The sequence below is a fragment of the Leptonotus elevatus genome, chromosome 1, assembly GCF_054856555.1.
Source record: "Leptonotus elevatus isolate MCC_2025b chromosome 1, RoL_Lele_1.0, whole genome shotgun sequence".
Taxonomy (NCBI): domain Eukaryota; kingdom Metazoa; phylum Chordata; class Actinopteri; order Syngnathiformes; family Syngnathidae; genus Leptonotus; species Leptonotus elevatus.
Genome location: NC_141239.1, coordinates 4640398 through 4667500, shown reverse-complemented (window position 1 = coordinate 4667500; position 27103 = coordinate 4640398). Strand labels below are relative to the sequence as shown.

Below are 27103 nucleotides of genomic sequence, written 5' to 3'. Positions count from 1 at the left end.
TTAAATTATTTTGTCTAATAGTAGCGTATTTTCTCTTTAACAGTTCCTCAACGTTTCTGCATTTCCTCCTAATATATTTAAATTTTATTTTCTAATATTTTGTTTACGTTTTTTTTTGTAATACTACTAACGATGCATATTTTTTTCAATATTTTTTTTTCGTTTTTCTCAGTCTTCGCTGGACATCTACGTGGCACTGTACACTCCGAAGGTAACTATCAGGATGACCATGCGATTCTTCTTCTTCTTAATATTATTGTTATCATTAGTGATAGTCTTATATTTTACTTCTGTTTGTTAATCATGGATGGATGGATGGATGGATGGATGGATGGATGGATGGATGGATGGATGGATGGATGGATGGATAGATAGATAGATAGATAGATAGATAATATACTGTATAATAGGCTACATATACAGTACATACATAGGCTTTCATTACATCAAATAAAAAAAAATATTTTGGAATCGTTTTGTATCATTTTCAAATGTTATATTTTATTTTTGTAATATTGTTATCATGTTTTCTTTATATATTTCAACTTTTTTTTTTAATTAAAATATTTTGTCTAATAGTAGCGTATTTTCTCTTTAACAGTTCCTCAACGTTTCTGTATTTCCTCCTAATATATTTAAATATTATTTTCAAATATTTTGTTTACGTTTTTTTTTGTAATACCACTAACGATGCATATTTTTTTCAATATATTTTTTTCTTTTTTCTCAGGCTTCGCTGGACATCTACGTGGCACTGTACACTCCGAAGGTAACTATCAGGATGACTATGCGATTCTTCTTAATATTATTATTATAATTAGTGATAGTTTTACTTCTGTTTGTTAATCATGGATGGATGGATGGATGGATGGATGGATGGATAGATAGATAGATAGATCGATAGATAATATACTGTATAATAGGCTACATATACAGTACATACATAGGCTTTCATTACATCAAATAAAAAAAAAAAATTGAAATCGTTTTGTATCATTTTCAAATGTTATATTTTATTTTTGTAATATTGTTATCATGTTTTCTTTATATATATATATATATATATATTTTTTTTTTTTTGCTCCACTATTCTTAAGAGTAGTAACAGAAATTAAAACTAATGGTCACATACGCCCACACATGAATACAGCAGCAATTAAACTTTTATTAAAGCCAGAAAAAGACCCCACCCTTCCATCAAGTTACCGTCCGATTTCACTAATTAACACTGATATTAAAATTATCACTAAGGCTTTTACATCTAGATTAGAAACAGTAATCCCGACAATCATTCATAGCGACCAAACAGGCTTTATTAAAGAGCGTCACTCTACTAATAATATTAGAAGGCTCTTTAACCTTATTAGTATGTCACAGCGGCATGATAAAAAGGCAGTTATTATATCATTGGATGCAGAAAAAGCTTTTGATAAAGTTAACTGGTCCTTCCTCTTTGCTGTTTTAAATAAATTTGGCTTTGGGAAGTCATTTATTCACTGGGTGTCAGTATTATATGATTCTCCTAAAGCTACTGTTACTACTAATGGGATTATATCTAAGAGTTTTACTCTACAGAGAGGCACAAGACAGGGATGCCCACTGTCGCCTTTATTATTTGCAATATTTATTGAACCGCTTGCATTAGCCATACGCCAGGAAAGAATGATTCAAGGAATTCACTCTGGGGTAACAGAACATAAAATTAATCTATATGCCGATGATATTTTACTTTATTTAGAAAAGCCTGCTATTTCATTAGGGGAAGTATTTAACTTAATAACTAAATTCTCACAGTTATCAGACTATTCTATTAACTGGACAAAATCAACACTTCTACCTATTACAGAAAATTCATGGAACCCTGCAAGCCAGGACCCATACTACTCATTTCCTATAGGTAATTTAAAATACTTAGGCATAAAAATCTCACCTAAATTAACTGATTTAGTTAATTTTAATTTCACTCCACTTCTGGATAGCATTTATAATGACTTGGAGCGCTGGAATAATCTTCCTATTTCTCTAATAGGACGAATAGCCACTATTAAAATGAAAGTTTTACCCAAAATAAACTATTTTTTCTCAATGATTCCATTTAAACCTACGGCTAACTGGTTCCAGTTGTTGGACTCAGCCGTTACAAAATTTTACTGAAAAAAAAAAAAAGCAAAGATTAGTCTATCTACTCTTCAGAAAAATAAATCCAAAGGAGGTCTAGAGGCACCAAATTTTATATGCACTATTATATAGCCAACCAGCTACAATATATTATTTTATGGGCATAACCCACGCACGCACGCACATACACATACTCACCCACACACACAAAAAAAAAAATATATATATATATATATATATGTATATATATATATATATATATGTATATATATATATATATATATATATATATATATATATATATATATATATGTATATATATATATATATATATATATATATATATATATATATATATATATATATATATATATATATATATATATATATATATTAAAAAAAAAAAAAAAAAGAGCAATGATGATGACATTTCCGAATGAACAATACTGAGCTCTTATAAAAAGAAAAAATAATAATAATAATAATTTTAAATAGTTTTGTATCATTTTCAAATGTTATATTTTATTTTTGTAATATTGTTATGTTTTCTTCGAATATTATTATTATTTTTTTAAATTAAATTATTTTGTCTAATAGTAGCATATTTTCTCTTTAACAGTTCCTCAACGTTTCTGTATTTCCTCCTAATATTTATCAATATTATTTTCACGTTTTTTTTTGTAATACCACTAACAATGCATATTTTTTTCAATTATTTTTAGATTTGTTCTCAGGCTTAACTGGACCTCTAAGTGGCACTGTACACTCCCAAGGTAACTATCAGGATGACCATGCGATTCTTCTTCTTCTTAATATTATTATTATCATTATTGATAGTCTTATATTTTACTTCTGTTTGTTAATCATGGATGGATGGATGATGGATGGATGGATGGATGGATGGATAGATGGATAGATGGATAGATGGATAGATAGATAGATAATATACTGTATAATAGGCTAGATATACAGTACATGCATAGGCTTTCATTACATCAAAAAAATAAATAATTTGAAATAGTTTTGTATCATTTTCAAATGTTATATTTTATTTTTGCAATATTGTTATGTTTTCTTCCAATATTATTATTATTTCTTTTAATTAAATTATTTTGTCTAATAGTAGCGTATTTTCTCTTTAACAGTTCCTCAACGTTTCTGTATTTCCTCCTAATATATTTAAATATTATTTTCAAATATTTTGTTTACGTTTTTTTTTGTAATACCACTAACGATGCATATTTTTTTCAATATTTTTTTTTCTTTTTTCTCAGGCTTAGCTGGACATCTACGTGGCACTGCACACTCCAAAGGTAACTATCAGGATGACCATGCGATTCTTCTTAATATTATTATTATAATTAGTGATAGTTTTACTTCTGTTTGTTAATCATGGATGGATGGGTGGATGGATGGATGGATGGATAGATAGATAGATAGATAGATAGATAGATAGATAGATAGATAGATAGATAGATAGATAGATAGATAGATAGATAGATAGATAGATAGATAGATAGATAGATAGATAGATAGATAGATAGATAGATCGATAGATAATATACTGTATAATAGGCTACATATACAGTACATACATAGGCTTTCATTACATCAAATTAAAAAAAATATTTTGAAATCGTTTTGTATCATTTTCAAATGTTATATTTTATTTTTGTAATATTGTTATCATGTTTTCTTTATATATATATATATATATTTTTTTTTTTATTAAATTATTTTGTCTAATAGTAGCGTATTTTCTCTTTAACAGACCCTCAACATTTCTGTATTTCCTCCTAATATTTATCAATATTATTTTCTAATATTTTTTTTACGTTTTTTTTTGTAATACCACTAACAATGCATATTTTTTTCAATTATTTTTAGATTTGTTCTCAGGCTTAACTGGACCTCTAAGTGGCACTGTACACTCCCAAGGTAACTATCAGGATGACCATGCGATTCTTCTTCTTCTTAATATTATTATTATCATTATTGATAGTCTTATATTTTACTTCTGTTTGTTAATCAGGGATGGATGGATGATGGATGGATGGATGGATGGATGGATGGATGGATGGATAGATAGATAGATAGATAGATAGATAGATAGATAGATAGATAGATAGATAGATAGATAGATAGATAGATAGATAGATAGATAGATAGATAGATAGATAGATAGATAGATAGATAGATAGATAGATAGATAGATAGATAGATAGATAGATAGATAGATAATATACTGTATAATAGGCTAGATATACAGTACATGCATAGGCTTTCATTACATCAAAAAATAAATAATTTGAAATAGTTTTGTATCATTTTCAAATGTTATATTTTATTTTTGTAATATTGTTATGTTTTCTTCCAATATTATTATTATTTCTTTTAATTAAATTATTTTGTCTAACAGTAGCGTATTTTCTCTTTAACAGTTCCTCAACATTTCTGTATTTCCTCTTAATATATTAAAATATTATTTTCTAATATTTTTTTTACGTTTTTTTTATAATACTACTAACAATGCATATTTTTTTCAATATATATATTTTTTTTTCTGTAAGTGTATTTTTTTACTTGTATTGTCTTAACTTATTTCTTTTTTATTATTTCCTATTTTATTTCCTCCATTTTTAACGTTATTGCACATACTGTAGCTGGATGACATCTGAGTGTACCTATTGTTTTGACAATTGTCAATTTAAAACATTTTTTTTTATTATTTTGTCTAATAGTAGCGTATTTTCTCTTTAACAGTTCCTCAACGTTTCTGTATTTCCTCCTAATATATTTAAATATTATTTTCAAATATTTTGTTTACGTTTTTTTTTTGTAATACCACTAACGATGCATATTTTTTTCAATATATTTTTTTCTTTTTTCTCAGGCTTAGCTGGACATCTACGTGGCACTACACACTCCGAAGGTAACTATCAGGATGACCATGCGATTCTTCTTAATATTATTATTATAATTAGTAATAGTTTTACTTCTGTTTGTTAATCATGGATGGATGGATGGATGGATAGATAGATAGATAGATCGATAGATAATATACTGTATAATAGGCTACATATACAGTACATACATAGGCTTTCATTACATCAAATTAAAAAAAATATTTGGAAATCGTTTTGTATCATTTTCAAATGTTATATTTTATTTTTGTAATATTGTTATCATGTTTTCTTTATATATATATATATATTATTTTTTTTATTAAATTATTTTGTCTAATAGTAGCGTATTTTCTCTTTAACAGAACCTCAACATTTCTGTATTTCCTCCTAATATTTATCGATATTATTTTCTAATATTTTTTTCACGTTTTTTTTTGTAATACCACTAACAATGCATATTTTTTTCAATTATTTTTAGATTTGTTCTCAGGCTTAACTGGACCTCTAAGTGGCACTGTACACTCCCAAGGTAACTATCAGGATGACCATGCGATTCTTCTTCTTCTTAATATTATTATTATCATTATTGATAGTCTTATATTTTACTTCTGTTTGTTAATCATGGATGGATGGATGGATGGATGGATGGATGGATGGATAGATAGATAGATAGATAGATAGATAGATAGACAGATAGAAAGATAGATAGATAGATGGATAGATAGATAATATACTGTATAATAGGCTAGATATACAGTACATACATAGGCTTTCATTACATCAAAAAAAATAATAATTTGAAATAGTTTTGTATCATTTTCAAATGTTTTATTTTATTTTTGTAATATTGTTATGTTTTCTTCCAATATTATTATTATTTCTTTTAATTAAATTATTTTGTCTAATACTAGCGTATTTTCTCTTTAACAGTTCCTCAACGTTTCTGTATTTCCTCTTAATATATTTAAATATTATTTTCTAATATTTTTTTTACATTTTTTTTGTAATACCACTAACAATGCATATTTTTTTCAATATATATATATTTTTTTCTGTAAGTGTATTTTTTTACTTGTATTGTCTTAACTTATTTCTTTTTTATTATTTCCTATTTTATTTCCTCCATTTTTAACGTTATTGCACATACTGTAGCTGGATGACATCTGAGTGTACCTATTGTTTTGACAATTGTCAATTTAAAACATTTTTTTTTATTATTTTGTCTAATAGTAGCGTATTTTCTCTTTAACAGTTCCTCAACGTTTCTGTATTTCCTCCTAATATATTTAAATATTATTTTCAAATATTTTGTTTACGTTTTTTTTTGTAATACCACTAACGATGCATATTTTTTTCAATATATTTTTTTCTTTTTTCTCAGGCTTAGCTGGACATCTACGTGGCACTGCACACTCCGAAGGTAACTATCAGGATGACCATGCGATTCTTCTTAATATTATTATTATAATTAGTGATAGTTTTACTTCTGTTTGTTAATCATGGATGGATGGGTGGATGGATGGATAGATAGATAGATAGATAGATCGATAGATAATATACTGTATAATAGGCTACATATACAGTACATACATAGGCTTTCATTACATCAAATTAAAAAAAATATTTTGAAATCGTTTTGTATCATTTTCAAATGTTATATTTTATTTTTGTAATATTGTTATCATGTTTTCTTTATATATATATATATATATATTTTTTTTTTTTTATTAAATTATTTTGTCTAATAGTAGCGTATTTTCTCTTTAACAGAACCTCAACATTTCTGTATTTCCTCCTAATATATATCAATATTATTTTCTAATATTTTTTTTACGTTTTTTTTTGTAATACCACTAACAATGCATATTCTTTTCAATTATTTTTAGATTTGTTCTCAAGCTTAACTGGACCTCTAAGTGGCACTGTACACTCCCAAGGTAACTATCAGGATGACCATGCGATTCTTCTTCTTCTTAATATTATTATTATCATTATTGATAGTCTTATATTTTACTTCTGTTTGTTAATCATGGATGGATGGATGGATGGATGGATGGATGGATGGATGGATAAATAGATAGATAGATAATATACTGTATAATAGGCTACATATACAGTACATACATAGGCTTTAATTACATCAAAAAAAGAAATAATTTGAAATAGTTTTGTATCATTTTCAAATGTTATATTTTATTTTTGTAATATTGTTATGTTTTCTTCCAATAATATTATTTTTTTTTATTAAATTATTTTGTCTTATAGTAGCGTATTTTCTCTTTAACAGTTCCTCAACGTTTCTGTATTTCCTCTTAATATATTTAAATATTATTTTCTAATAATTTTTTTATGTTTTTTTTGTAATACCACTAACAATGAATATTTTTTTCAATATATATATTTTTTTTTCTGTAAGTTTTTTTTTTTTTACTTGTATTGTCTGAACTTATTTATTTTTTATTATTTCCTATTTTATTTCCTCCATTTTTAACGTTATTGCACATACTGTAGCTGGATGACATCTGAGTGTACCTATTGTTTTGACAATTGTCAATTAAAAAAAATATATAGATATTTTGTCTAATAGTAGCGTATTTTCTCTTTAACAGTTCCTCAACGTTTCTGTATTTCCTCCTAATATATTTAAATTTTATTTTCTAATATTTGGTTTACGTTTTTTTTTATAATACCACTAACGATGCATATTTTTTTCAATAATTTTTTTTCGTTTTTCTCAGTCTTCGCTGGACATCTACGTGGCACTGTACACTCTGAAGGTAACTATCAGGATGACCATGCGATTCTTCTTCTTCTTAATATTATTGTTATCATTAGTGATAGTCTTATATTTTACTTCTGTTTGTTAATCATGGATAGATGGACGGATGGATGGATGGATAGATATATAGATAGATCGATAGATAATATACTGTATAATAGGCTACATATACAGTACATACGTAGGCTTTCATTACATCAAATTAAAAAAAATATTTTGAAATCGTTTTGTATCATTTTCAAATGTTATATTTTATTTTTGTAATATTGTTATCATGTTTTCTTTATATATATATATATATTTTTTTTAATTAAATTATTTTGTCTAATAGTAGCGTATTTTCTCTTTAACAGTTCCTCAACATTTCTGTATTTCCTCCTAATATTTATCAATATTATTTTCTAATATTTTTTTTACGTTTTTTTTTGTAATACCACTAACAATGCATATTTTTTTCAATTATTTTTAGATTTGTTCTCAGGCTTAACTGGACCTCTAAGTGGCACTGTACACTCCCAAGGTGATGGATGACCATGCGATTCTTCTTCTTATTATTATTATTATCATTATTGATAGTCTTAAGGATAGATGATAGATGGAAGGATAGATAGATAGATAGATAGATAGATAGATAGATAGATAGATAGATAGATAGATAGATAGATAGATAGATAGATAGATAGATAGATAGATAGATAGATAGATAGATAGATAGATAGATAGATAGATAGATAGATAGATAGATAGATAGATAGATAGATAGATAGATAATATACTGTATAATAGGCTACATATACAGTACATGCATAGGCTTTCATTACATCAAAAAAAATAATAATTTGAAATAGTTTTGTATCATTTTCAAATGTTATATTTTATTTTTGTAATATTGTTATGTTTTCTTCCAATAATATAAAAATTTTTTTAATTAAATTATTTTGTCTTTTAGTAGCGTATTTTCTCTTTAACAGTTCCTCAACGCTTCTGTATTTCCTTCTAATATATTTAAATTTTATTTTCTAATATTTTGTTTACGTTTTTTTTTGTAATACCACTAACGATGCATATTTTTTTCAATAATTTTTTTTCGTTTTTCTCAGTCTTCGCTGGACATCTACGTGGCACTGTACACTCCCAAGGTAACTATCAGGATGACCATGCGATTCTTCTTCTTCTTAATATTATTATTATCATTAGTGATAGTCTTATATTTTACTTCTGTTTGTTAAACATGGATGGATGGATGGATGGATGGATGGATGGATGGATGGATGGATGGATGGATGGATGGATGGATGGATGGATGGATGGCTGGATGGATGGATGGATGGATCATTTTCAAATGTTATATTTTATTTTTGTAATATTGTTATCATGTTTTCTTTATATATTTCAACTTTTTTTTAAATTAAATTATTTTGTCTAATAGTAGCGTATTTTCTCTTTAACAGTTCCTCAACGTTTCTGTATTTCAAATTACATCAAATTAAAAAAAATATTTTGAAATCGTTTTGTATCATTTTCAAATGTTATATTTTATTTTTGTAATATTGTTATCATGTTTTCTTTATATATATATATTTTTTTTTTATTAAATTATTTTGTCTAATAGTAGCGTATTTTCTCTTTAACAGAACCTCAACATTTCTGTATTTCCTCCTAATATTTATCAATATTATTTTCACGTTTTTTTTTGTAATACCACTAACACTCCTAATACATTTAAATATTATTTTCAAATATTTTGTTTATGGTTTTTTTGTTATACCACTAACGATGCATATTTTTTTCAATATATATATTTTTTTCTCTGTAAGTGTATTTTTTTACTTGTATTGTCTTAACTTATTTATTTTTATTTATTTCCTATTTTATTTCCTCCATTTTGAACGTTATTGCACAGACTCTGACTGGATGACATCTGAGTGTACCTATTTTTTTGACAATTGTCAATTAAAAAATATATATATATTTTATCTAATAGTAGCGTATTTTCTCTTTAACAGTTCCTCAACGTTTCTGTATTTCCTCCTAATATATTTAAATATTATTTTCAAATATTTTGTTTATGTTTTTTCTGTTATACCACTAACGATGCATATTTTTTTCAATATATTTTTTTCTTTTTTCTCAGGCTCAGCTGGAGTTGCAGGGGAGCGTCGCTTCTACCAAGGTAACTATCAGGATGACCATGTGATTCTTCTTTTTCTTAATATTATTTATATTATTAGTGATATTAAAGTGATATTAAATTAAATTATTTTGTCTAATAGTAGCGTATTTTCTCTTTAACAGTTCCTCAACGTTTCTGTATTTACTCCTAATATATTTAAATATTATTTTCTAGTATTTGTTTACGTTTTTTTTGTAATACCACTAACAATGCATATTTTTTTCAATAATTTTGATTTTGTATTTTTTTTTACTTGTATATTTTCTTAACTTATTTATTTTTTATTATTTCCTAAAGTTGTAATATTTCTCAACTATTTTTTTATTTAAAAAAATGTAATGTAAGTATTATTTTAGCTCCTTTTTTTTTTAGATTATTTGTGGTAACATTTTGAACGTTTTTGCACAGACTCTGGCTGGATGACATCTGAGTGTACCTATTGTTTTGAAAATTGTTCCTAATGTTTTGTCCCTCAGAGGAGCACTTAGTGGATAAGCACATGCTTGAGCTGAAAAAAATGGTATCTGTAAAAACAAGTAAAACCTGTAAAAGTCATGATTTGTACCTGTACAAAAATTTTTGGGTACAAACTGGTGTGGCTACTCTGTTTGGAATTGCGGACTTGTACAAATGTACACTTTTTTGTGCAGGTACAAATCATGACTTTTACAGGTACAATTTTTTTTTTACAGATACAATTTTTTTTACATACATTTTTTTTACAGGTAAATTGTTTTTTTACAGGTACAAATAACGACTTTTACAGATACAAATTTAGACTTTTTTTTACAGGTATACATTTTTTTTACAAGTTAGTTTTGCACCATATTTACCTCCATACTCTTCTGCTTGCTTTTCTTTTCTTGTCCTTCACAGTTCGCGAAAAGCAGAAACGTGGCCGGTAAACTCTCAAGACGAGAGCCCCGGTGACGTCACGGGACGGGGGCGTGGCCAGCTCTGTGCTGGTCAATGTGAAAACAGAACAAAACAACCGACCAACTAAATGAAAGGAAACGCTCAACTTGTAAAATGCACCACACGAGCCAACGCAGCATTTGAAGAAGCATTTGCACGATTTGTGGTGACACTTAAGATTTAATTTGAGATATTTATATTGAAGATATTACCAGGTTGGTCAACAATTCAACACAAAACAAAAGCAAGGGAAAAAAATCATGTTATGTTCAGGGGTGCACATATAAATTCTCAATTGAGCAAGCAGTTTGTTGTTTGGTGCTCCTCCCTCCAAACTTCTTTTTTTTCCTGTCTCCCCCATTTTCATTTCCTAATTACGACAACATCATGATCCCGATGTCATCTTATTAAAAACAATACAATTGAAATCATGCAATGTATGCTAAAGGTAGGGCTGTGTAAAAGTGACACACTTCTGAATATTATCGTTTACAATTGTTAATATTCACAGATCTGCACAATTTGCACTGGCACAGGTTTTCTGTCTCCATGCAGATGCAAATGGTGTGACCTTTTTGTTCATACCAAGAAATTAGACACCCGTTCATTTTCATTTCATTTGATTAGTTTGTTTAACAGGGACAATGCAATCAGACCCTTGGGAACGAGAGACGCTCCCGTCCGGTAGGCTGCCAGTTGTACGAGATGGCGGCAAGTGGACCGTTTGCTCGTCTGGCAAGACGTTTGTCCTCTCGTCTGGGCCAGCACCCTCCATCGCTTCGACAACACTCGGAAAACAAACACGTTTGCATACAAAGTACCGTACATGAAGTCCAAATGAAAAAGAGCAGCGCATAAGCCAATTGTTAACATTGTTAATATTTTTACTATTTTACTTTATATTCTAACTGTTTTGAATTTAGTTATAACTGTGTAGATGTAGGTGTAATTATGTTAACTTAATATAGCTCGATGAATAAGGTTTTTGATTGTTTTCTTATCTTTCTCTCTTGCCTGGGAAAGAGAAAAATAATAAGTTTATTTTCTATTACCTAAGGAAGTAGAGTTTGTAGGACTTTCTGTTCGGTCAAAGAAAGTCCAAGGACAAGCTAGTATACTGCTGTCGAAGTCTAATCTGATTTTGTACCTACGGGAACTTGATGAGGGAGGGGAGAGGCGATTTCCTGTGAACACTGTTTTTCAATAAATGTGCCGTGTGCTCGAGTTTGGGACACACACTTGGGACTGATCACTGTTTGGGTGACTTCATTTGTGTTCTCAGAAATTTCTGAATAAACTTGCAAGGAACCGCTTCACCAGAATCTCAACTTGGATTTATTGGAACACGTAAATAAAGTACAAAAATATAGTGTACTTTAACACAATGAAATCCCTCAATTAACAGACTTTGCACAATAAAAAGCCAAAGAACAAAAATGTGAGCTTTAAAAATGGACAGTGAGGGGGCGTGCCAATTCTTTGGTGGAAGTTTCCAATTTAAAATCACCTTCTCGTTTGAAGTCGGAGACTCAACAGGCGTGAGCTTTACAAGGGACAAACATCACTGCCGTGGAAATTCAATGCCACCTTCATGTTCATGCAACAAAAGCTTGCGTCGGATTTTCAAGTGAATTGCCTCAAAGTCACTTTTGTTTTTGTCCTGCGCTTGCAATCAGCGAGGGGAGAGGGTGGAGGTAAGACGGAGGGAGGTTCGAAAAATTGCTGCCAGTGTATACTAGTTAGCCCCAAGGACAACTTAAGTGGCACACGGGTTTAAAAAAGAAAAGCTCACTATTCATGGGACATTGTGACTTAACAAGATCAACTTAACAAGTTCTGTATGATGCAAAGATTTCTAAAAAATAAGCAGGTTAATATTCGTCGATCAGGCGTAGTCAAGATGATCTTTTTCGTATTGTTACAAAAATGCGCAAGCACTCGCCGATGTCGGCGATGACCGGCCCATGAAATAACAGATTTTTGATGCTACTCAGATCCTGATCATGTACAATATTACATCATCATAAGTATAACGTTGATGTTCAGTTTTGTGGATGATCTTGCCTCTCGAGCCGTCGGTCTGCAACCGGCGGCTCGAGAGACACTTTTGGCTCTTTACTCCCTCTCCTGGGGATCTCCAAAGAAATCCGTGGAAATTCATTTTTTTTTTTTAAATGAATGAATGGTTTAGATTAAAAAATGAATGATTAAATATTTAAAAAATGTCAGTAGATGAAAACGTAGCTTTAAAAAAAACAACTAAAAATGTCCAAAAAGTGACCATTAAAATATCCAGAAAAGAAGAAAAGCAGAAAATGACCATACAATTGAATGAAATGGCCCCAAATGTCAAAGAATAAAAAAAGGCAGAGAAGAATTGCCAAGTAAGAAATGTTCTTTTTAAAAGGCAGAAAAGAATGCATTTAAAATGTAACTCTAAATTGTCCAAAAACAAAAGAAGAAATCCCGAAAATGAGCATCAAATGTTCACAAACTAAAAACAACAAACAAACAGAAAATTGATAGCAAAAAAATCCAAAAGCGGAATACAAAAGGTAGAAGAAAATCCATCTCAAATGATTGGATGCTGCATATTTTTCTATCATGGTGCCGCTCTAATGACCTTATCAGACTAATACACGATTCAAATGTGTCTAAAAGCTGGTTTGGCGACCAGTTATCGCGATGACTTTTGGAGCTCATTTACAGGCTCGTACCTTGACGCAAACGTTTGTTTATCTTTGATTTATGTGTGAGTGAGGCCGTCCACACTTTTCAATTGATTGAAGGCTCCAGCTGTGTTTTTGGCTTTGGCAACGGAAAGAACTGAACCCCAGCTGACAAAATCTCAGGAGACCTCGGGTTCGACCGACGTAATCCACGGACTCGCCGCTTCCCGGTTTTGCTCGCTGGAACTTTTTCTGGTGACGGAGCTCGAGTGTTTGGGGGCGTGGCTTGCAAACGGTCAAATGACGGAAAGGGCTTTGGGGTCATTCTCCATTTCGCAGGAAGCGGAATTTGACAATATTTGGGACAACCCTGACTTGGATCCACTTTGATACCTAATTCTGATTCCTCTTTTTTGCAGAATTTTCCAACATTATATTTGTTCCTTTTTGAACATTTATTGAAAAAAGATGAATAATACAAAGATCAGGCAATGCGATTGACATGTTTTACAAAAAAAATGCAAGAATGAAACCTACAGGAGAAAAAAAAAAAAATTAATTAATTTGTGGGTTATTTTTTTCAAAAAATATTTTGCAATGAATGGCAATCATTGATGAACATTTCTTATTTGTCATCAATTTAAGAGACTTAAATGAAGTGTCCATCTCAATCAAAAATAATTTCAATAAAGGTCTTGAATTTTGAAATTTACACTTATCAATATAACATTTTCCAAACAAAACATACAGGTTAACATTAGTAGAAAATGTTTTGCTCTTACTCTCAAAATGGATATTTTAATATTCAATTTTAAATACAATCTTGTGTTTTGATTTACACATGAAATCGATTTCATATTCTAAATGAATTTACCTTCTCTGATTTGACATTAAGCACAAAAAAAATGGGCATAGTGATGCTGCATTGTTGACAAAGATTGTCATTTTGAAGATATTTCCCAAATAATAAGATCATAGGAAAGATGTAAACATCTACATTTCCATGTTTTGAAATGCGGCTTTGCCATTCGTGAGCGCAAATGCAGTCAAAGCTGTGAAAATATGGATGGCCAATTGTGAGAGAATGCGGAAGACGTACCGGGCGTGGCTCAGACGGCGGCGTGCATGCGGAAGCTGATGTTGGACTTGCGCTTGAGTTTGGCGTGCAGGAGCATGTGCGCCACCACGCCGGCGCGCACGTCCGTGCGCACGATCTCCTGCTTCAGCTTGCCGGCGCTCTGCTTGATCTTCACCACCGCCGCTGGACACATCGCTCGCTGGCGTCACAAAAAGGCACAAAAAGCAAAACGGCGGGCCGGCCCAGAGTTCCTCACCTCCGTCCGACATGCTGCTGCCTCGCTCCTCCATCTCCTGCTTCACCTTCTCCAACTCTTCGCTCAGCTGAAAGGGGACAAACGCAACGCCTTCAAACGACTTCCTTCCGACACCCGAGCCTCCTCGTCTCCTCGAGGGCATCGTCATGTTGGGCTTTTTCTTTGTGACGGATGTTCTTGTTGTTTTTGTCTGCGGCTGGTGTCGCTTGTCTTGTGTTCCTTCCCTCGTCCACCCGTGTGTGTCTTCCCTTCCCCAGGTGTGTCTCATTAGTGCCGGCGTATTGAGTCTGCAGCGTTTGTCCAGTCGTGTCTGCATCACCGCCAAGTCGTCTTCGTCACAGACAAGAAGCATAGCCCCGAGCCAAGCCAAGTCAAGTCCGGTCACATCACACCCATTCCAGTCACGGCGACCAGTCCAGTCACGTCCCGCCCAGTCATGATTGTCTGCTCACTTTTCTCCTTAAGTTTGATTCAAGTTCCTCATATCGACTTGATTCCTGTCTCACTGTCTTTTGGGTCCACCGTCCCTCAACCTTTCACTATGTTCTGTAATTGATGTGAAATTTGTGTTTTCAGTAAAAATATCATTTTGTTCAGAATATTAGAGTCTTATCTTTTTGGGCAAATTGACCTTTAACTCGTTGAAAATTGTCTTTGCGGCCTTTTCGAATTTGTATTTGATGTGACGCGTCAAGGGCTCCACACGTAGCAGTAAGGATGCGCGATTTTTCAATTTTCAACCGATACCGACAAACCAATAAGTTCTAATGTGCCGATGTGGAGAACCGATAAGCAAGCCGAAAATTGTTTGCAAACTGAACTCGAATACAAATGTACTTTTGAGTGCTATTACAAGTCTAACATGTACAAATAGATTGAAATATGCTGCATTTTATTGATCTCTCAGCTTCAAAGACAACTCAACAAAACAGTGATGTTTTAAAAATGCAACAAGAAAAGAGGCCAATAGAAGTAAGCCTGTAACATTTTGCCATTTCCTTTTAACTTTAACAACACGTTAAGTCAGATCCCTGACAGAAAAATAAAGCAAAATGAGTGCCTGCTTCTTTAGAAAGGCAACAATTCAGTTCAGTAATAAGAAAAAAAGGCACACTGGCAGCCGTGCTTCCTTCCGCCAGCCGACCTTCCCCAAACGGGCGGGCAGCCTAGGTAGCTCATGTGTGAGCGCGCGAATAACGTATCCGTTCCATTGTAAAGCGTCTTTGAGTGTCTAGAAAAGCGCTCATTATTCTTCTTCCTACATAGGAGGCGACAATCGCCAGAGAAATATGCAACTCGTGGCCTCCCAGGTCAAACTTAACAACAGATCTGATTGGCTATTCAATCGAAATGTTTTGATTGTAAACACAGAACTTTGACTACAATACAGTACAGTATCTGAATCTGAATGACAATACTGCTTCTCCGTTTACACTTCTGAATTTTGTACGCAGAAAAAACCCTGGCATCCAATCGGTGACAGAAACACGTGTTCACTGACCTCAGCCAGGAGTCGCGTCCTCTGGGCCACGCCCCCGCTGGCGTGTTGGTAGCGCTCCCTGACCTGGCGGAGGGCGACAAGAGGAAGAATAAAAACTTGAGGTGAGTGACGCGTATCAGTATCGAGCCGCTACCAGTCTTATTTCAAGGCATCGGGTATTCACGATGGTGGCCGATACCTCTTGTGGCCATTTTACCATCAGGAAGTAAAAGGCATGCATGCCTAACAGGATGTTTTTCTCAGTCAAGTGTATCCATGTGACAGAAACCCACATGCCCATTCGAAACGATTTCATACGAAGCGGCGGAACGACAGTTCCGTATTTAACTACGGTTCTATGAGTCCCGAACGACCGCCAGGTGGCGGTGCTGAAACAGCACGGAACGCCGAATACCAGCGATGTCACCAAGACCCGGGAAAGTGTACCTCACAGAGGGGACTCCGCATGACCGCGAACCACATCCAGTGGATGAGGACAGGTGACATCCAAACTGTAGAATCTGGAGAACGTGCAATGCAACGTCCAGGAAGCGGCCGCACAGACGTCCTCCACAGGCACTCCCTTCAGACCAGCCCATGAGGTAGACACACCCCCGGTGGGGTGATTGCGCACCCCAGGAGGAGGGGGACGACCAAAGACGCGATACGACTGCCGATACAAAGAGATAAAATAAGATACAAAAAGCTGGGTGGATGTACGGAAACCTGACGTAGCATCCAGATAAGAGCGGAGTGCCCTCACAGGACAACAAAGACCTGGAGCGTCATCCCCAGCCGTCGACGCAAAACGAGCGAGACGAATAAGGTGCTTAGCTTAAGAGCCAGACAAAACTTTGGGAACAAAAGCAGCATTTGGCCACAATGTGTCCCCTGCCCAATCAGGGTGCCAACGAAGGCATTCGGGGCTAACAGATAGGGCGTGGCGCTCCCCCACCCGCTAGTAGAAACGCCGTCTTACAAGACAGCCAGCCAAGTTCCCCTTCGGTCAACGGCTCGAAAGGGGACCTACACAGTGCATCGAGCACCAGACGAAGGTCCCAGGCGAGGACTCGAGGCGGATTCCTAGAACGAAGGCGAAGGGCACCCATGAGGAAGGAGGTCACTAGGTTATGGCAACCCACAGACTTGCCATCCACTGCAACATGGCAGGCCGAAATGGGCGCCACGTAGACCTTGATCGTAAAAGGGGAACGCCCCTTATCAGATACAGATTGGAGGAACTTCAGAACAGTGGGAATAGGGCACATCACGGGATCTTTCCTGCAACTTGCACACCACTCTGTAAACAGCTTGCACCTAGAGTGGACGGAGCCCTGGCATTAAGGATCGTATGCTGAACAGAAGACGAGCACTCAGTCCGTAACGGGTCTCGAACCTCAGCGGCCAGCGACACCGATGGAGCCAGCGGGGATCGGGATGCCAAATCTGACCCCACCTGATGGGACAGCAGATCCAACCTACTGGGCAGGATCCACTGTTTGGAGGAACAGAGACTGCGTAGGAGAGGGAATCAAGCCTGGGCTGGCCAAAGAGGGGCCACCAGCAACAACATGTGACCCTTAAGAAGGACACTCTGAAGGGTCAGATGAATGAGGGGGAGAGGGGGGAAGGCATATAGCAGGCTCCTTGGCCAGGGGTGTGCCAGAGCATTGTGGCCTAGCAGGCTGCTCTGTTCCCTCAGGGAAAACCAGAGGGGACATGGAGTGGACACCTCAGAGGCAAAAAGATCCACGGACACCTTTCCGAAGCGACTCCAAATGGCCCTGAGGCGAACGACGGCGGGAGAGGGAATCTGGTTCTGGTTGATAATGCCCGGGAGAAACATTGGCCCTCAGGCTGGCAAGACGGGGGGCGGCCCATCTGAGAAGCCTCCCAGAGGCCCGTAGCAGCTGGCGGACCTTGTCCCGCCATGATGATTGATGTGATACACAATGGAGGTGTTGTCCGATCATACTAGGACATGGCGCCCTGCCACGAAGGGCAGAAAATGAATGAGGGCCAGATGCCAAGCCCGCAGCTCCAGCGATCTGTCCCCTGCGGACCACAGGCCTCACCGCTGCAATGGTCGCAGCGACAGCAGGCCTAATGGCCCAAGTGCCGTCAGGGACGTTAACTTGCCCAGCAGATGCAGAAAAAGGACATACGGTAGCATCTCATTGGCACGGAAGAGAGAGATGAGGCGTAGCACATCGTCGACCCTCTGTGGGACGGTTGAGCAGTCATGGAGGTGGTGTCCAATGACATCCAGATGAAGAGAGTCTGCTAAGAGGGAACAAGAGAGGACTTCTCCAGGTTAACCTTGAGCCCAAGTCTTAACACATGCTGTAGAAGCATAAACGTGTCTCGGATTGCCTGAACTTTGGACGGAGCTCATATCAGCCAGTCGTCCATGTAAGGGAGCACCTTACACGCTACACGTGTGAACACTCTGGGAGAGAGTGACAGTCCGAATGGGAGTACTCTGAACTGCCAGTGGCGACCCCTCTAGGCAAAGCGGAGATACTTCCTGTGATGAGAAGCAGTAGGGACGTGGAAGTAAGCGCCCTTCAGATCGATTGACGTGAACCATTCCCCTCGGGCGATCGTCCTCAACATGGCCGACGTAGTCAGCATACGAAAAGGCAACACACTGAGGAAACGGTTGAGACCTCTCAGATCTAAGATAGGGCGTAGTCCGCCTGTCTTTTTTTGGAATGAGGAAGTAGGGGGAGTAGAATCCCCCTGGATGAGCCAAGAGATCTACTGCTCCGATAGCGGACTTGGCGAGGAGGGTCGCAAGCTCTTGATCCAGAGCTATTGCCTTTTCCGGGTCGCTGACAGTCTCTCTGACCCGGATGGAAAGAGGAGGTCAGCGTCGGAACTGACTCCTGTACCAATGAGACAAGGTTGAAAGCACTCTTGGTTCCGAAGTGAGGGCAGCCCAGTAGTTGAGCTGACGACAGGAAAAGTAACCGACTGCCGACCCCTCGGGCTTAATCCCTGTCCCTCCTGGATTTAGGGGTCCGGGGGGGACGTGGCGTGGTGCGTGAAGCTCGGGGCTGACCATGGGGCCCACCTCCAGGTGACCCGCGTCTGGGCAAGGAAAACGTCCGTCCATTTAGTGTGTTCATCATAAGGAGTCTTTGAGCCGTGTTTGGTCTGGCCCCTCACCTAGGACCTGTTTGCTATGGGTGACCCTGCAAGGGGCATGAAGCCCCAGACAACATTGCTCCTCAGATCATTGAAAAAAGGAAACTCCTTCGGGAAAGTGATGGCTCACGGAGGGGCAGCCCTAATTTATTTCCATTTATTGTGTGTTTTATACCAAATATGTATTTCATGAAGAAATGCTAAAAAGATCATGGAAAGTTGATGAATTTCATGAAATTTTAAAGAAAAATGCTATATTGGAATTAGGGGTGTGCAAAAAAAAATTGTTTTTTAATCGATTCTCATATAGTACAATTCAGAATTGATTTTATTTAAATTATTTTATACTGTCTTGCCCTTGTTTGTGTGTGCCTTTATTGGGAGCACTGCTTATACACGATTTGGCCACTTAGGGGCAGTGTGGTTCCACGCGTTCTGATACACTGTTAAGTTGTAGCCACATTAAAGAGCAGAAGGGAAAAAGTCACAATCAAGTTATGCCAATAAAAATAGATTTTTTTTTTTTGCAGCGTAAGAAGAACATATGCCAGTGAGTAATGTTAAGATGCTTCTCTGTATACATTCCTGAAGCGTTTTTGTATGAATAGCCGAGTAGCGCGCTAATTAGCATTAGCGAATCAGTTTGGAGTAGATCATGACGATTCTTTGCTCATCTATAAATTGAAGCAGAAATCATTGTCAGGCAAATCATTTTGATTCAAAAATCGTTCTGAATCGAGTCGCAGACCCAAAAATCGGAATCAAATCGAATCGTCAAAGATTCCCAGCTCTAATTGGGATACAGTTTTACTAGTCTATAATTTTTTTATTGTCTGTCATTGGTTTAAACAAAAAATATATATATTATTGTATCAAATGTACTAGTGATAGACCGATATGATTTTTTCAAGGCCGAGACCGATAATTAGTAGCGAAGGAGGCCGATGACCGATATTTGGAGCCGATATTCATTGTCAGTAAAAGGGAAACAAATATTAGCGTGATTTTTTTTGTGCAAATTCCAGTTCTTAACTTGAATTTATTGAACACCTTTTCAGATTTGCAAAATGTTATTTTTTTTCTTCTTTAATTATAAAATACACATATTTGTTTTAAAACTCTAACAAAAAGTTTAGGGAGTTTGCAGGGTCATCAGCACATCTTTAACAACTTAAATGGAAACTTAATAAATAGCTCTGTATTAATATCTCCAGTAAATAAAGTTTTCCAAAATTTTGAAATATCTGAAATGAATTTTTGACTTTTCTTTGTTATAATTTCAAACAATCACAAAAGGTGCAGAGCGTTCCCAGGGACCGAAAACTCTCTGAGGTTAACATAGTTTTAATACGATCTTTTATTGTCCGTCAATTTTTTTTTAAATGGTTGATACCAATATTTGTCAAAATGCCGAATATCGGCACCGATAATAGTTAATGCTATGGGTGTGGTATTGAACGTGGCAAATTTCAAGGCGGCTGAGATAGAAAGAGGATGCCGGCAGGGGCGGAGTCAGACCTCGCTGAGTTTGGCCTGGACGGCGCGATGTTCGCCGATGACGCCTTCCAGCTGCTTGTTCATGTACTTCTCTCGACTGGACACCTTCTCCAACGTCCTGCTGATGTCCTCCTCCAGCTTGTCCAGGTAGCCCTGAGGACACCAACACCAGATCATGTATGTCTATCTCAAATGAAAGAAATGTGTCATTTCTGTAGCCACCTAAGTTTCGCTAGTAAGCTTAACGGATTCAATAACTTTTCTCTACAAACAATTAATTAGCTAATAACGTAATTTCTCAAGTGTCTGGTTTTGCTGTCTTTTGTCTATCATGATGCCCCCCCCCCCCAATAAAATAAAATATAAAAATAAATACAATTAAATAAATATTGTTGGGTTTGTAAGGTCAGGTATGATTGCGGTAATGTTTGAAATGTGTTCAGAATGATAAATGAAGCATCTGGCTTGTCAATTCTGATCAAAAATGATGAAATGCTATTCCAAAAGTCTGAATGGACCAAGTCTGCTTCACGCGCACGGAAAAGGCGGGACTACTGCCCGGCCCCCTGGGACACAGTTTAAAATCCACCGCGCGAAGGAACTTCCCCTCTTCCTCTTCACCTCACCATCACGAGAGACGTGGTCGCCGAACACGCTCCAAAGCCCGCGTCACGCAAGGACTCGCAGCCACACTGCACATCCCCAAAGCGCGCGTGCCTGTTCCTGCCGAGAGCCGACCCACCTACCTTCCGCTCTCTGAATCACGCGGCTCCCCGCCGACCCGGTTCAACGACGGCCAGCGACCCCTTTCCGCTCCAGTCGTGCGCCCGAGACGCCCCGCAGCGCCCAAACCAACTGACCGGGGCCTCTCACCCGCGCAAGCACATCACCACCAACCGGGACGTGCGCCAGCCAAGGACCTGCCGCGGCCTCCACGCCGCGCGTGCACCATTACCATCAGCCAGAGACTCCAGTGCAGCATCCCAGCTGCGCGTGCGCCGACCGCCCGGATCGCCTCCAACGGAGTTTTCTTCAACTGAGGATCGACGCTCGTCGAGGATTTTGATCGTTTATTTTGCGCCTACATACAAGCAAAGTCAACGTGGTGCCCACAGAGGTTGCTAAAGAAATGACAACTCTGAGTCTAAATTTCTCGTAAGCCATTACGGCAACCCAAATAATCGCTACAATTGTTTCAATGTTTTAAGGTGCCTGCTGTATTTTATTAGTCATTTATTGAGTTCATTTACCTACCTACTTGTGTTATTTTACCCACTTAAGATAACAGGCATGTGATTTGACCAAAGTGAAATTATCTGAAAATTTAGCCGGGGGTCTGGGGGCCGCAGGCACCCAGCTAGGTCCAGGGCAGCGCCCTGGTGGGGGGGCCAGGGGGGCGAAGCCCCCCTTTAGCTCATGGGTTTTCCGTGATTTTAAGTACTTTCAATGCACTCAGATGACAAAGAAATAGACAAAACAACAGCATAAATTTCCAATGTATATTGAACTATCCCATATAAAATTGCAGTTTTAGTCAACTCAAAATCAGTCACATTCAAAAATTATTTATGTCATAAATAATGTTTTTCTATTTTTTGCTCATTAAAACATTCAACATATTTACAGGAATATACAAGTGTTCATTCTTGAGCACAATCCATTCACATGACACAAACACTACTTCCTCCTAGACTTCATTGCTTTGGAATGGGTCTTTCTAGCCTGCTTCTGTGCAGCTTTGATGGTTCTTCTTGAGGCAGCCTTGCTCATTTGAGTGTCCTGTTTCACAGCAAGTTCTGTTCGTTTTGCAGACAACATAGCTGCTTCTGCATCCTTCTCCTCCCTGTACCTTTTGGAGGATGTCCTCAGATTTAGGCACAGTTTGGACTGCACAGGATCCATCAGAATGTCTTTCCTGCCAAAATGGCTGACAGAGGTGGTCTTTCTTGCTCTTAGGGCATATTTCACAGTCTGAATAGAACTGTATGTGGCTATGTCCATTCTGCATGCTCTGGGGTTCAGGACATCACCCATGACACTGAAAGCCCCCTCTACTTGAGGCCCATGGAAGCAACTCATGAGAGCCTTCACCATCTTGGCCAAGGTTGGGTATCTTCCAACAGCAAAGACTTGAGCCCACCAACGATCCAGTGCAATTGCCTTCCCCTCTGAGTCCAAAGGTGTTGGCAACTCACTGTCCAACTGGTATTCTCTCACCTCGAGATCATAGTTCCCCAGCTCTGACTCATCAAGGACATTGGTGACCAACGATGACAGCTTCTTCAGTAGGTTTAAAGTTAAGCTGTGTCCTGTGGCAAGTGGGTCAATGGCAGAGGCTGCTTTCAGAAGCTTGCTGTTCATGGGCAACTTTTTCTGAAGGTACAGTCCACATGCCAGATATGCTGCCTTGGCTTTGGCTTTGAACTTGAACACAACTGACGACTTGTTGGAAGAATCCATCAATTTGCTGGTGACACCACCATAGAAAATATCCTTTTCTCTGAGTTGGTTGGCTTTGTTGTTCAGCTCAATTTCTGTCAGTTTACAGCCTTGAATGGACTCTGGCTTCAGGAAACAGGACAAGAACTTCTTGAAGAAGGCCACTTGCTTGTCGTTCAGCTTGTGGATCATTGGTGTTTTCATCTCAAAGGTGATCACATAGTTCTTCAGCAAGGGCAGAACTGCTGTGTACAGGTTGAGGGTGAGAAGCGTATTCAATCTTGTGAAGAATATCTTCTCATAGATCCTCTGCTTCCTCCTCCTTCCTTTCTCAGTCATGTGCTTTTTGCCTAAAGCTGATTGTATGTCTTTGAGTTTGGCTTTGACTTCTCTTGGAATATCCTTCTTGTGGTAGATGGCCATGATGGTGGGGAGATAGAGTTCTTTATCTTCTCTGCCAAGAAATGCATGGTAGAAGATGGTAAAGACATCCATGAGGCGTAAGGTGGACATTGAAACATCATAGTTTGAAAGCCATCGATGGCTGACAAATCTCTCTGGCATAGTGAAGGTGATGCCTGTAAGAAAGCAAATTTCTTGAAGAGCTTCCTTCAGATCGGTTGACCACTTGAAATCATTGAAGAGATCATTATGGAGTCCTTCAATCTTGTACTCAAATGGCTTGCAAAAATGCTTGGAGGCGTTGTGGATGTGGTGGCAGGTATCCCCATCTATGTCAAGGAGATGTGGTGCTGGTCCCCCTCGCAAACGCGTCTCAACTCCAGATTTGGAAGCCCGCATCACTGCACATGAGTCCATCAACACAGACACCAAATTGCTCCAGGGAATATTGTTCTTGGTCATGAGGGCTGAGAGTTCATCAAAGAGAGATTTGCTGTCAACTTTAACAACACTCAAAGATGCTAAATGTTCCACCACAACAGACTTTGTCAACGGGGAGAAATAGCTGACGAGTACACACAGGACATGGTGTAGATTGTTGCTGGTGGACTCGTCAATGTTCATTGAAAAGTGGGAGGATCTTAAGTTTGTTAAAGTCTCATCAAGCATAGTGCGAGCAAGGCCATACTTCATTTTGTATGATGCACTGGTTCTATCCATGGACAGTCCATTCAGAGCTTTTGGATCCCTTGCCAGTTTCTTTGACAGTGTGATGAGCTTTGGGGCCATGGTGAACGGAAGAGAATTTTCGGCCAGCACTCCCAACAGCATTGCCTGAAGAATAAAAGAAATTCAACAATAATCAGTAAACAATTAAATAATTTAAATAATTATTTGAATTATAATCCTAAATGTCATGCGACCAAAGTAAATAAAAAAGGATTTAGTCTAAACTTGCATGCACATTCACATGTCAGAGTATTTATTATGGTAACAAAAAACGTTGCAAATTAGCTACAAAATAATAAATTATCTTTAACCATTGGAAATAATATTTACCATGCAATAAATCATTTAATCAATCATTCTTAATTTAATACATAATGCATAACAAAAACATAAAATACCTCATGCAGCAAGCTCTGGTAAAAACACAATCATTTCGATCATCTCTGTACTAACTGCATACTGTAGACAGTCAACATATTGAAAACTGAAAGTGCTAACATGCAGCATTCATTTGAGTTTGTGGATTAACCATGTTAAATAGTTAAGGCCATTTTTATTACGTTATAATATTTTCGAAAATTTGATTCCGATTAATTTGAAAAGTTTACCACCTACCTCAAAATTCACGACTCTATCAGCAACTGGTGCAGGTTGTTGGGGTGGATCACGCCTCTCCATTACCGCTCCCGATTGTGATGTCAATAAGGGATGGAGGCCATAAAGTTTTGGAGTTTTCGTTTGGGCACCAAAACTTCCAGCGATGGAATAATTTGTTGTTCTTGACTGGAGTTCTTTTACGTGTTTTTTGCTCTTTGCGTGACTTTCAAGAGCTTTGAAACCTCTCCCGCCATAGTCAATGGTATCACGGCACCAAATGCAAAGCGCTTTCCCGGCACGATCGATCTTCCGAATGAAGTCACTGAACAAATTCGTCACAGTCTTCTTTCCAACATTTGTCGATATATCCTTCTCTAACCAGTCCCAGCGAAACTTGTTTTTTACGAGTTTGTCAATTTCCTTAACTCGCGGAGCATCTTTGCGTTCGATCACGGACATCTTTCTTTAAACACTCGGCAAAAACGTGTGCGAAATGAACAACGGCATACTCTTATACCTTTATAACAAGCGCGTTTATTGGTCAACAAACAATGGCATACTCTATGCCTTTATAACAAGCGCGTTTATTGCTCAACAAACAATGGCATACTCTATGCCTTTATAACAAGCGCGTTTATTGGTCTACAAACAATGGCATACTCCTATGCCTTTATAACAAGCGCTCTTATTGGTCAACACGGAGACTTCCGCCAATCGCAAGATCGGTTTCATTTCAGTTGCGGAAACACTAAAACGGAATGCTGTAGAGAGACGAAATCGGATTTTTTTTTTGGGGGGGAGATAAAAAAAGCGGAATTCCGCGAATTAGCGGAAAAATCACATGCCTGAGATAAGTACTCATTTATTTGGTGTTATTTTTGTTTTACCTCTTTATTCCATGACTAATTTTTTACTCCATGTACAGCAATTTGTATGAAATTGTAGTTTTTGGTCTGCGCTTCTCCGGATATATCCTGCTGCTTCTCCACGGACAAGTTGCACACAGCATGAAATTTAAGACCCAGATATTAAAATTCAATACTTTTTCAAATATGGGCAAAGGGGCGTGGTCGGACGAGAGATCATGGGTTCGGCACGGGCCAAACGCAGTGGGAGCTATTGTCATCAATTTGGCGTCCCGTCAAATGTTTGTGGTGGATTTCCAAACTGTCTGTCGGTCACTGATGCTGGTCAGTCAACGCACCTTGGCCTCATGGAGAGAAGTCTTGATGCCGTTCTGGTGCTGGTGCATCTGGTCCACGTGGACCCGCCAGTCCTGCACAAATCACAGCAGACACTGATCATCAGATAAATATGCACTACTGATTTGTGTACAAAGACATATAATAATAATTCAAACAATAAACGAGGAACATTTGTCAAATTGGGGAACTTTATTGTGAAATTGTTATTTTTCTTTTATTGTGAATTTTGAGAGTGTGATAAATAGTTACAGTACGTATGTCTTGAGCGTGCAGAGCAGTTTGAAGGCCGATTTGAAGGATTCCAATTCCTCATTTCAATACAAATCTTGATTGCAATTTTTTGAAGTTAGGAGGCCTTAATGAGTGGCACTGGCAACGTAAGATGGCCGCCAGTGGCTTCACTTCTCCCAAGGTGTGTGCTGTACCTTGTTGTCGGCCCTGATGGTGACTTTGAGGAGGGGCAGGACTCTTTCCACCTCTAAGTTCCACTCAGCCACGTCCACCGTGGAGAGCAGGATGTCATCAGGTTTGGACGCCGCCACCGCCGCCGCTTCCTGAGGGAGGGACGCGAGTCGCCCGGTTCAAACCTCCTGACGGGAGACGCCGCACGAATGACTGGTGCTGATGGCTCACTTTCAGCGTGCTCTGCAGGGTCAGCGTCTCCAAGTCCACCAGGTTCTCCTCATCTTCATCGTCCTCCTGCTGGACAC

The 27103-nt window shown here is 37.1% G+C and overlaps 1 protein-coding gene across 4 annotated transcripts in view; it reads right to left on the bottom strand.

Moving 5' to 3' along the window:
- The window catches only part of ift57 (intraflagellar transport 57 homolog (Chlamydomonas)), a 57355-nt gene that overhangs the window by 23971 nt on the left and 6281 nt on the right, over window positions 1-27103 (bottom strand). The window contains exons 5-12 of one of the 4 annotated variants that reach the window (XR_015094497.1): window positions 27027-27095; window positions 26819-26947; window positions 26393-26464; window positions 21043-21174; window positions 16396-16458; window positions 14895-14961; window positions 14660-14821; window positions 10810-10938 (exon numbers count right to left, since the gene is read on the bottom strand). Coding sequence is in view for 2 of the 4 variants with exons in the window: in XM_086072520.1 (XP_085928646.1) it covers window positions 14670-14821; window positions 14895-14961; window positions 16396-16458; window positions 21043-21174; window positions 26393-26464; window positions 26819-26947; window positions 27027-27095 (684 nt within the window). In the remaining 2 variants the exon portion in view is untranslated. Of the gene's footprint in view, window positions 1-10809; window positions 10939-12203; window positions 14094-14659; window positions 14822-14894; window positions 14962-16395; window positions 16459-21042; window positions 21175-26392; window positions 26465-26818; window positions 26948-27026; window positions 27096-27103 lie in introns of those variants that run through there. The other 3 variants (XR_015094498.1, XM_086072519.1, XM_086072520.1) reach the window with 3 other exon arrangements.